At 41.7% G+C, this 12,410-nt stretch overlaps 1 protein-coding gene across 2 annotated transcripts in view; it reads left to right on the forward strand.

Moving 5' to 3' along the window:
* The window catches only part of PDZRN3 (PDZ domain containing ring finger 3), a 131,036-nt gene extending 119,619 nt beyond the window's left edge, over positions 1-11,417 (forward strand). For both annotated transcript variants that reach the window (XM_042013862.1, XM_042013871.1), the window contains 5 exons: positions 5,820-5,918; positions 6,471-6,533; positions 6,791-6,892; positions 7,947-8,063; positions 8,979-11,417. In XM_042013862.1, the coding sequence (XP_041869796.1) occupies positions 5,820-5,918; positions 6,471-6,533; positions 6,791-6,892; positions 7,947-8,063; positions 8,979-10,529 (1,932 nt within the window). In that variant the 3' untranslated portion in view covers positions 10,530-11,417. The remainder of the gene's footprint in view (positions 1-5,819; positions 5,919-6,470; positions 6,534-6,790; positions 6,893-7,946; positions 8,064-8,978) is intronic.
* The last annotated feature ends 993 nt before the right edge of the window (positions 11,418-12,410 follow it).

A 12,410-nucleotide genomic window follows, 5' to 3' on the forward strand; every position in this document is an offset into this window, starting at 1 on the left:
ACCTTAATATGCCTTAAACCACAACATTAATAATTTTGACATTGATATAGTACTTGATGGCAAAAGGTGATCAGCTCAGTAACACAGGCAGATGAACGTTAGGAAAGTCGCTGTAGCCTAATAGTATTTCCTTAAAAACCACTAAAGATTCCTGTTCAAATTGTAAAGACTATGATCAATGGTAAGGTCAAAGTGCTAACAGGGACTCAACTGGCTGGTTGCTTTTTTGTTTGCCTTTTGATAAATATGTTTTAAAAGACCACAAAGGCACTGTTTCATTGACTGCAGCAGGAATGTCGAAAGTAAGAAAGCCATCAAGTCAGCCTTCTGGGTTTCTATGTCTATAAAATGTGCTTTGAATTTAAATCAGAAGCTCCTCATCTAAACTTTTATGGTCTATAACTGACTGGTTAGTGATTTGTAACAAGTAAACAAGACAAAAAAGGTGAAATAGCCAAGTTCACAACAAACCTCCAATGTAAATATCCATAGGAAGGAATTTATGCTGGCAGTATTGCTGAGGTGCCAAAATTGTTTTCTTGGTTTTATCTCTCAACATTTGTCTTAGATTGATGACTCAGAGGTAACTGCCATATATTCTCTACTACAAAAATAAATAAATACCATTTATTTTCTTTTGAAGTTTACATGCCACGAGTAAAGAGGAACTAAATTGTGAACTCCTATTTTATTATAAATTAAAAGTACATTCATTCTTCATTGAGGCCCAGCTAGAAGTCATTTCAGGCTCATAAAGGAAGAATAATGTCACTCCAGGGTTCCCCAGCAGTGTTATGCATTAATATGTTTATTCAGACAAGTCTGTCCAGCTGTCAGACACAGCCCAAGCGAGGGATCTTTCCGTGGAACTTTCTCACATTACAAAGGAGAACATTCTACATCAAAAAGGGGCCTGTTCCCTCCCATTTGACTTTCTGTCTTCACCCTTCCCAATATGCAACTTGCATGTAGGTCTTTCTTTCCAAGAAAAGAACTGAACTCAACTGAGTGGTTAGTTGAGAGTCAGTGAAGCTTGGAGATGAAAATTACATGAAATGTTTGCTACTGCTGAGAAATTTCCCTCTGATACTCTCACTCAGTCTTGGACAGAAATGAAGCATTCATGTCAAAAGACTGAAGGAGGACACCAAATTCGTTCAAAGAGCTTTTTGCCCACCCAGTGCACAGCTCCCAGAGTTCCCAGCACAAAACCACAACAGCTGATCAGCAAAAGATGAACACCCTGAGCACCAAAATCTGTGCTTCAAAATCTGAAATTAATACTCCACTGCTTTTAGGAAACCATGAATAAAAGCTGAGTACCAGGGTTTCAAACTCTCCCCTTTGCTGTACTTTCTACTTTGGCTGAAACTTTTGTTTTACTTCTCCAATAATCTGTTTGCAAGGGAGGCGAGAGGCGACTCTGAACACAGGAATTGGAAGGCTCCATCACAGGCACTCTGCAATTTTTATTCCATTCTGGTTTGCAAAGCATTTCAAAGCATCTTTTATGTGAATATATTTCTTCTCTATGAAAACTCCAGCTCTGCAGGGAGCTGCACTGATCAGGAGCTTCTCAAGGCATTGCTGTGTCTCTGAATACAAAGAGCTGCAGCCCGAGCAGGCCTGCTTCAGGCAGTGATTGAATATGTAAAGGTTTGAAAAGCTTCACAGCTGTACTTTCTAACACAAATATTTGTATGTTCTTTGTTTGGAACAAATGCAAAAGTGGTAAAACATTTCATCTGGCTCACAAGCCAGCAATGAAAGGTTGTTCTCCCTCGGCTCTGTAGAGGGTTTTAGCTTGGCCTCAACACCTCGTGCTGTGTGAGAAAGGTCTGAATCATGGAGCACTGCCCATCTGCTTGGCAGAGAGCCTGGGCATCCTCCAAGTTACCGTAGTGAGGCATCCCAAACCTCTTTTCATCAGGGTGAGAAACACTTTTCTTCAGCCTTCCCCAGCACCACTGCTGACTAATGCTGGTCCAGCCTCTATGGTCTGACAGAGAATTCCCATCACAGAGCTAGGCTGCCAGAGAAAGCTCCAGGTAAATTTCTACTTCTCTAGGGCAAAGGATTCTGGAAAGAAAACCTGGTTTTATAGTATTTTCTCCTTTGAAAAGCAAAGGGTTGGGATTTTTTTCCATTTACCTGCGTTGAAAACCACATTGATATGAAACTACAAATCAAAAGATTACTTTCCAAAGTCAAGAAAGCATGAGCAAGATTCTTCCTCCTGCAGTGGCAGGGTCAGTTGCCAAAAGGTAGCGAGAGGGCCTTGTGCAGTATAAAAGGAAATAGTTCTTTATATTTATTTCCCTGACTTTCTTTTCCATGAAACCTATTAATGGGACAGCAAAAAAGGGGCCCTGCTGGTCAGATATGGCAGAGGTCAGTACAGGATAAAAAACCCACCACATCTTACAAAGAGAGGGAGAAGGACAGAGCACTTATCATGCAAGCTGGGGATGAGACTTTCCGAGTGACTGAACTATTTTTACCCATCGCTGTCACTTCAGATCTCTACTGCTCATTTCTGTCTTGTTAGAGAAAGGACTCTGATTTTTTTAAATTTGCAGACAGGCCATAATTCTAAATCAGCAGTACAATAATTCAATAATCCTCTGCAAATGAAGGATCTTCTAAGCTTATAGAGGTTAATTTACTATTATCACTTGCTCCTAACTCATTATGATGAGTGGTTGCAGGTATAATGTCACAGGGCATGTTCATTTCTTCTTGTCTTGCTGCAAATGCCAGATGGATTTCAGCAACCAGCTCTGTGAGCCCTCCTTGGCTCTGCATTTGATGAGGAGCCAATAATCTTTCAGACACTTCTCTTGCAAAGACTATTTTGAAAGAGCATCCAAATCCTCCTTTGAACATCTCTCAAAATGTCACTTTTACCTGATCTGAAGAAGCAGATTTGAATTATCTGTGAGTGTAAAAATTCTCACAGATGGAATTTTTACATTTATCATATTAACCCAGCCCAAACATTCCCGCACTTCATGGATAGCACCTCTGCCTGCCAGCTGCTTTCTGTGGATCCAGAGAGGGTGTGGAATAACCTCAGTGTGTCCCTTCCACGGCCCAGGAATGCAGCCCCTGAGACAGAACTGTAAGAAATGGCAAGTCCTGTGGCATTACAAACAGGGGAAATTACACCTTTGAAGTTCTCCAGGCCCATATTAATTCCTCTGCTTAATTAATTCCTGGTACAATTACTCAGGCTGCCATAATACCTGTACTTGCAGGTCCCACTTTTCTGTTTTCCCCTTTCATGTATCTCTGCATTACACAGACTTGCCTCTGAATATGGAAAATAGTACCTTTGCTTTGAAGACTCTGGTGTTGATTCTTCAACTCCAACTGGAATTGCACACTTTTATCTCTCAAATATTTCAAACCTTTATGATTATATTAAAACTTCACTGATGCAAAGACCCATAGAAAGCAGCTGTTCCTATGTTTAAGTTCATAAAATTATCATATTTGGGTAGCATCAAATCCACTTCTCTCTTCCTACCAAGGACTAGAGGGATTGTACCCAAGAGTAAGTCTGTCAACTAACTACTCATAAAAATTCAGGTTCTAAACATCTGCTCTATAAATTTTTTTTCTCTAGCTTTTTTTGCTGCTTTCTTTCTGAGTATGTTTTTAAACGACAGATAGCTCTTTTCCTTTCAAAATATATATTATTTAGTTTACCAGGTGATTTATTACCTTCCAGTATATCACAGGTGATGTCTCAGATGGTACAATTTAAACTCATACTTTATTTTTAATTATGATACCCTTTGTAATCCTACACTGTTGCAAAAATACCTATTGTTAGTCAAAACATGTGGCAAGTAAGAATGAAAATACGAGCTCGCTCCCTCCTTTTCTTCCACTCCAAGTGCTTGTAGTTACACAGGATCTATTAAAGCAATGGCCAAAGTCACCATATATTTCTGTTTGGTTTTGAGGGATTCTTTTTAGCATTAGATATATTTTTTCACTGCCAGTATGGCAAGCAGTAGAATGAACCACAGCACAAATTTCTTGCCACGTTTTCAAATCAATAAAGTATGTAAAAACATTCCTGAAGATAATGAAACTTTTTGTTAAAGTATGCAGGGAATATGGGAATCGTTCTAGGCCTGGGTTAGACTCAATCCACAAGTTCCCACCTCATCCCCAGTTCATTCCATGGTTAAATGCAGGATAAACCTATTGACTGCAGTGGCATTCTCGAGGATCAGCTGAGATCAGAATTAATCCACTTTGTCTCATCTTCCTTGTGAAGAATCTCCATCTCCTCTCTAGAAAGCTCCAAAGCTTTAGAAATCTGAAGAAAACCCCGCTATTAAAGCATTGTGTTCAAACCTTTAAGTAACAAAAGAAGGGGGGGACAGCACAGCAGTTCACCATGGATACTATTGATTGAAACCACTTAAATACCAGCTGAAATGTCACTGACATTTACAGCTACGCTTCTTTAAGGGGAAAAAAAAAAGAAATTACACATGTTGACAAGTAAATAACATGAGATTGCTGATCTTGGCAGCTGTCATCTAGACACACCAATAAATTATTCATATCAGCTTGTTTTATTGTCTTGCCCCTTCCAAATGGCACAGCAACAGAGATGTCAGAAATAAGGAGCTGTGTTATCAGGACTTTTCCTCTGGAATGATGGGTCCAAGCACAAACACACAGTGCAGGGTCTGCCTTAGGGATGGGACAGCCCTCAGATCCCACTGTGTCCCTTTGCCTGGTCCCACTTTTCCCTTCGCAACAGAGCCCAGATTTGCCGCCTCCATCCTGCTTGGCCTGAGGAGGAGCAAGACCTTGCCAAGCCTCACTCACTCCCCTCACCTGAGGAAATAAAAACACAACTGCAGGTGCTCTCACGCCTCTGTCTGTGCAGCAAAATCCTTCCTTCCCATGGCAGCATCCTCAGGACCAGCACAGCAGTCACAGCAAGTTGGTTAAACACGTTAAACCTCTGGGATATCCCTCAGAAGCAAGAGGACAGGACTGAAAGATGCTACAGGAATGGTCACTGCTCACCAGTCAGGAACATCCCAGAGCCTGGGGGTAGCTCCATGGATTTTATAATCCTCCCTACCACCAGTGTCACACAGCAGCAGCACAGAAGGAAAAAAAAAAAAAAATAACCCTCAGGAATTCCTCGTGGAAAAACAAGCCTAGAGGAAGAAGATACACTTTTAAGATGGGTTAAATGTCTCCAAGATGAACAAGACCACCATGACCTGCTGAAGCCAAGCACTTGCAAGATATTGAAATGCTTATTATATTTCTATTACCAGTACCAAATGCTTTGCTGACAATACATTGATCTTCAGTCACACTTTTGAGAAATTTATTAGATTACTCCATGAAAATTATACAATTTAAAGTAATAGAGTATTACAGTTTTTTCTGAAAAGCCAGAGAATTTCCCTGCTTATTAGTAAATGTGTATCAGCTGTGACAAATATTGAAATCATATTTTATAAGTATTTTAGCCTTTGAAGTCTTACCACTACATGAAATATAGGTAATTTTTCTTCCTTATGATCAATAAAAGGTCTATTTTCAAAATGACTTCATATTGATTGAAGGGTCAGAAATGTCCCAGGTATTGATTGTGTGCATATAATCACGTTTTGCTCAGTAAGTTAACCTCGTCTACAAGTGAAATGAAAAGACATCCACTATATCACTTAAGCAAAATATTTTCATTGCATTTGAAAAATTGCTTCCATCAGTCACCTGTGTCTCACTGACAATGTATTTTCTTTTTTTTTTTTTTTTTTTTTAAACCTCAGGAAGTGGATTTACATAGAGTGAACAGCCAGGACAAGCTTGGCCTTACTGTCTGTTACAGAACAGATGATGAAGATGACATGGGTATTTATGTGAGTGAGGTAAGATTGAGCTGCTTTCCATAAGATACCATTTATCTTTCCAGCTGCATTGTTGGGCAGTTAAGACATTCATCCTCTGTTTGTACCATGTTGGATAAACAGCCCAAAATGCAGTAATTGGAAGAAATCTAATTATTTTCCTTTTCTCCAAACTGAGTGCAATCCTGCTCCCACTGAAGTCAAATTTCATTATATTAACAATGTTCCATTTCAAATGAGGCCTTCAGAGTATTTTCATATATTCCCCCTTTAATTTTTGTTCTTGATTATTCCTGAAACGATATAAATTATAAAAAACACCACACATTTTTATTTGCAAACATCTGGGGCCCATTTGTCTCTCTTTGTCCCTTTCCATGAAAAAAGCTGCATTTTAGACATCAACATTTTTTTACCGTGCAGATCCATTTCAAATTATTTGCACCAGTTTAGGGAAAGAACCTCATAACTAAATCTAAAACCTTCCATTAAAATGCGCCACTCAGGAAATAAGGGGAAGTAAATATTGAGCTCCCAAACCTGCAGAGCACTCAGAGTTCCCTTAATTTGCAGATTGATCCCAACAGCATCGCTGCGAAAGACGGGCGGCTCCGAGAAGGGGATCGCATCATCCAGGTACGTGTGGGAAGTGCTCCAAGTGCCCTAAACCCCAGAATTCCACTTCCTGCCCTCGTAACAAGGCTCTGCCCATGCCATGCAGGGGGATGGAACAGCATCACATGTCCAAACCACCACACTTGCCCCGCACTTCTCTGCACAAGGCTGGGGGTGTATTCATGGATCCATCCAGCCAAGCATTTCCATGGAGCTCGGCACAGCAGCATCCAGGTGTGCCCATGAAAACACTTCCCGGTGTTGTTTTTTCTTTAAAGATCAATGGCATCGAGGTGCAGAACCGAGAGGAAGCTGTGGCACTTCTCTCCAGCGAGGAGAGCAAGAATATCTCCTTACTTGTGGCAAGACCAGAAATTCAGGTACAGTAGCAACAAAAAACCATCACTTGAGTCTTAAAACAGTTGCTGTTTTGTAGAAAGAAGTTCTTTCAAATTGTTTAACCTGCCTAAATCTACCATCTACCTAAAACCATATTATACATGGTTTGACTGCACATGTATATATGGTCTAAAATAATGGAATTCAGCAGTCACGGTACTTACATACATATTTTATATTAAAGTTCAATTTCTAAGACATGTGGTGAGTTATATTGCTGCAGTGCTATTACAAACATCAGTGCATGGTATTATGAATGGTTTTGAGTCACAGTTTTGAAGAACATGCTGAACTCTTAATTCCTATAGCTATTGATTATTCATTCATTAAAACACCTATTATTCAGCACTTCATATACCATCTCTTAAAGTACTTGAATACTGTCAAGAAGCCTCCTCAGCTGTAATAAAAGGTTGAACCAGATCCCTTTGTAGAGCAGGGATTAGCACAACAAAGCTGTTGAACAAACAGCCCGGAGCACCATTGTTTGATCTGTCTCTGCTCCTGGTGCTGGGAGAGCAGCCCTTGCCAGAGCACCTGGAGATCAGGATCACGACTGTCCTCTTATCCTGGATATTTCTGATCTTTCCCATGGGGATAATTGGGAATGGGAGTAAAAATATCCTACGGACCCCAGCCAGATTTTCCTTCCGCTGTTTGATGCTGCCTCACAAGAGGTGTTCAAGCTTTGGGCTCTGGAGTATTTTTGTACATCCTAATCAAGTTGTGCACAAACCAAGACTGCCCCAACTCTTAGAAGTATTTCCTCGGATCAAAAGACTGTTCATAGGTAAAGGGCTGTTGAAGATAAAACCCTGCTGCTGGAGATGGAGGCAGCTGTGGGAGGAGGTAGCACAGTCAATAATACCTGCACTTAGCACAAGGACAGGCTCCTTCCCAGGACACGGCAGCACTGGCACAGGAAGGAATCTCCTGAGATTTCCCAACCACTGTCCACAAAGAAAAACCGTAATTATGTCAGTCGTCATTCTTTTGACAATGATTGGTTTGTTTTTTCCCTCCCTTTTCACACAGCTGGATGAAGGATGGATGGATGATGACAGAAATGATTTTCTGGATGACTTGCACATGGACATGTTAGAGGAACAGCACCACCAGGCAATGCAATTTACTGCCAGCATGCTTCAGCAGGTACTGCCCTTCTGGTGTGCAGGGCTGTCAAACTTCCCACTGCACTCAATATTCCAATCTTGAACTTGGCTGAATACACTTAGTGTCTCAATGACACTAAGACAAGCCAAAAGGACTTTCTGTAAAATCAAGATATTACATGACTGTCCACAACTTCATCTTGGGGACCAAAATGTTTTAAAATAGTACCTTTTGTGCTTTGCTCCTTACCACAACACGATCACAATTCTTGGAAATCCCCTGTCACTGTAGTCACTGAGAGAAGTACGGGGTGTATGGTGGATAGAGCAGACAGAGGGCTGTCTTACAGAATATCTCCTATTTGATGTGCATGCACAGACTGGAAACAGCCTTCCAAAACCTAGAAACTCAAATAGAGAACTCAGGCAACTGACTGAACTAAGATCTATATAAGGGGAGAAAGGCAAAGAAGACATTTTTACATTACAGATTTTATGTAGGGCCACAGATACGGGCTTATATTCTCCATCATTCTGCTATGATTAAAGCAATTCCTCAGTTTTTGCCTAGACATTTTTTCTGAAGTTTTCTAGAACTCTACATCCTCTGTGGCATCCCCATGTTCTGAGGAGACATGCTCTCACTTTGGCACTGCAGGAGAACTGGATATCGTTGTGCACCCTAAGTGGGAGAAGAAACATTTTGAAAATGTGACTTCTACCAGTGTTGCTGCATAGGTGAAACCCAGACCTCAGGTTCTTCTGAAAAGGACACCCACAGCAGGCTGTGGGTTTGGTCACCTTTTCTCTTGAGTTCTTAATAATACTCTTTCCATATAAGAGGCTGAAAGTGTAAAAAGTGACAGGTTAAGAGAACTATTTAAAAATAAACACCTTGAAATATGTCATGTGCTTGCAATAATTTTTCTTTCTGTCCTGATCTTTCTGTTGTTAGAAGAAGCACGAGGAAGATGGAGGCACCACAGACACAGCCACTATTTTGTCCAACCAGCACGAGAAGGACAGTGGTGTGGGGCGCACGGATGACAGCACTCGCAACGACGAGAGCTCTGAGCAGGAGAACAACGGGGACGATCACACCACCTCCTCCAACACTTTGGGCAGCCAGAAGAAGCTGACCTACAGCCATGACACCCTGGGAAGTGGGGACATGCAGTTCAGCAATGAGTCGTTCATCTCAGCTGACTGCACCGACGTCGACTTCCTCGGCATCCCCGTGGACGAGTGCGAGCGGTTCCGGGAGCTGCTGGAGCTGAAGTGCCAGGTGAAGTCTGCCAACCCCTACAGCCTGTATTACCATAACAGCACCCTGGAGATGAGCAAAAGTGACCAAGAGAGTGTTGACAGAGAACTGGAGATGCTCAACGAGGAGCTGCGCAACATTGAGCTGGAGTGCCTGAACATCGTGAGAGCCCACAAAATGCAGCAGCTGAAGGAGCAGTACCGGGAGCCCTGGATGCTGCACAACAGCGGCTTCCGAAACTACAACACGAGCATTGATGTCCGCAGGCACGAGCTCTCGGACATCACCGAGCTGCCCGAGAAGTCCGACAAGGACAGCTCGAGTGCCTACAACACGGGCGAGAGCTGCCGGAGCACTCCGCTCACGCTGGAGATCTCCCCTGACAATTCCCTGCGCAGAACTGCAGAAGGCATTAACTGTCAAGGTAATGAGGGGACAGTGGCATATAATGTCTCCCAAAAGAATTTGTTTGCCGGCTCAGAAAGCCATGAATCCAGCGCTGGTAAATGCCACGCCTCCGCTAAAGATCCTGACCTCGGCAAGCAGCTGGAGAGCAAGGAGAGAAAAGGCAGCGATGGCAGCAAAAGCCCCACTCACGGTCAGAAACCCTCGGGCTCCTACGTGTCCCCATACCACCACTCTCCCTATAAACACGCTCACATCCCTGCCCATGCCCAGCACTACCAGAGCTACATGCAGCTGATCCAGCAGAAATCCGCTGTGGAATATGCACAGAGCCAGATGAGCCTGGTGAGTATGTGCAAGGACTTGGCCTCGGGCCAGAGCGAGCCCAGGATGGAGTGGAAGGTGAAGGTCAGGAGCGACGGGACACGCTACATCACCAAGAGGCCGGTGAGGGACAGGCTGCTGAGGGAACGGGCCATAAAGATCAAGGAGGAGCGCAGTGGGATGACCACGGATGACGATGCCATCAGTGAGATGAAGATGGGCCGTTACTGGAGCAAGGAGGAGAGGAAGCAGCACTTGGTGAAAGCAAAGGAGCAGAGGAGGCGGCGGGAGTTCATGATGCAGAGCAGGTTAGAGTGCTTAAAGGAGCAGCAAGGTGCAGAGGAGAAGAAGGAGATGAACATCATTGAACTGAGCCACAAAAAAATGATGAAGAAGAGAAATAAAAAAATATTTGACAACTGGATGACAATCCAAGAACTGCTAACCCATGGAACAAAATCACCGGACGGCACGCGGGTGTACAATTCCTTCCTGTCAGTGACTACTGTATAATCAATCCCCAGTGCTAAATTATGTACATAAAACACTACCAGTGGGGTAGGAATCAATGCCTCGTTCAATGTGGCAAGATTTTTGTATATAAGATACAGTCACCAAGTTTATAGTTCAAATACTGAACTCTACAGCCGTGGGTGCCAGGATCTCCATTCTGCGGTGGAGAGGAAGCTTGCCCATCTCCTTCAAAGGCAATATTAGCAGTGCTTTTTGGAATACTGATTGTACTTTTTTACTTGTTACCTTTTACATGATGTGCTTAAATATCAGAAATGTATTAACCATACTTACACAGGTAATTTGCTTAAACTATATTCATATTAAAAGGTACCCGTGCTTTTCTTTACCTAAAAAAAAATGCAAGAAACCCACAAGAGCATCTGCACATATGTATTTTTTTTTTTTGTGAAACCATATTTTGTGATATTATTTTGCTGTTGTTCACTTCTACACAGAGTGCTGTTTATCAATACTTAGCTCAAGGTTTAAACTCAGAATTAGAGTCATTCTCTTGTAATATTTAACATTTATCAAACAGCAGTTTTTATAGAGTTATGCTCAACATTTAAACATTTTTCTCTTTAAGGTTTCTGAAGAAAGTATAGAGGTTTCATCTGAAAAGCCTGAGGCAAAGTACACTATAATGCAGCTTTAAAGGATTTTAAAGCATGTTTGCAAATGTTGCAACCTATTGAAGAAACGTGCATGTACAGCTAATTTGTTTATATAAGACAGTTTGTGGAATTTGAAAAGCCCATGGTAGTAACTGTTTGCTTTATAGATTTGAATGTATTGAATTATAAAAGCAGTTTCATGAAATCATCATTAGCTACAAACGTTAACAAGTAAAATGAAGTAAAATAAATTATTGTTTTATATTTCAAACGATTTTAAATTCTTTTTTATTCCCTTCTGGTTTCACCACCTGGAATATAATTTTATGGAGTGTAGCTCCTGTGGTGCAGAAGTGGCTGGACAGCCACTGGAGCCAAACCTGAGGGAATAATTGCCCTCCTGACTTTGGGGGGGAATTTGGATTGAGGTTTTCTTGAGGGAAGAGGCAAGGGAGAAGCACAAGGGTTATCAAGAGTAAAATCCAGCAGTACCTATCTTCAGCTCACAAGGTATTTAAGGTGACTTGTAAGAAAGAAATAGAAGATCTGCTCTCCTGCTTTGGTTTGTGGTTTCTTAGTGGTGTATAAACCCAACTACAGCCTTCAGTGGGGGTTTGCTTTAAAAACAGACAATATATAAATTAAAGCATATATAAACTAAAGCAAATAAATACACAAGTTAAAAGAGATGGTGGAAAAATAACAGCAGTGTCAAAGAGGTATCACATTCCTTTTTGTGTTTTCTATTTCTGATTACGAATTTAGATACAAATTGGAATATTCCGCCGGATTAAGTGATGTAGACTCGTTATGAATAATTCCCAGATTCTCTATCCCCTCTCCATTTTCCCTTGAAAATTTGCTCCCAGGCCTTCTGAGTTTTTATTCTGGACCCTTCTGTCCTAACTCAGAAGAGCAAAAATTACAGTTTTGGTGATAAAAATGAAGAGTTGGAAGAGGAGAGATTAACAGCTTCTTGTGCCCATTTTGTCTGTCATCAAGAAGCAAACAATGGATTTGTCCAGGGTTTTTGTGCTCCCTTTGTGGACTAGCACTGATTTCCACAGAATGTGTCTGCCACACTCCACAGTGAACTTCTATATACCTGAAAATGCACCTTCAGCCCGTGTAATCTGGCACTCTTGTCAGTAAGCCTCTGCAAATTTATCTTCAAACTGTATTTTCCTTTGGGATAAAGAGCTACTCCTACTGTAGTCTGTGCAAGGTTTTTCTATTGACTTTGTAAGAGCTGGGATTTCACCTG

The sequence above is a fragment of the Corvus kubaryi genome, unplaced genomic scaffold (genome assembly GCF_017639235.1).
Source record: "Corvus kubaryi isolate FWS band 111438036 unplaced genomic scaffold, C.kubaryi_AGA036_p1.0 136, whole genome shotgun sequence".
Lineage (NCBI taxonomy): Eukaryota > Metazoa > Chordata > Aves > Passeriformes > Corvidae > Corvus > Corvus kubaryi.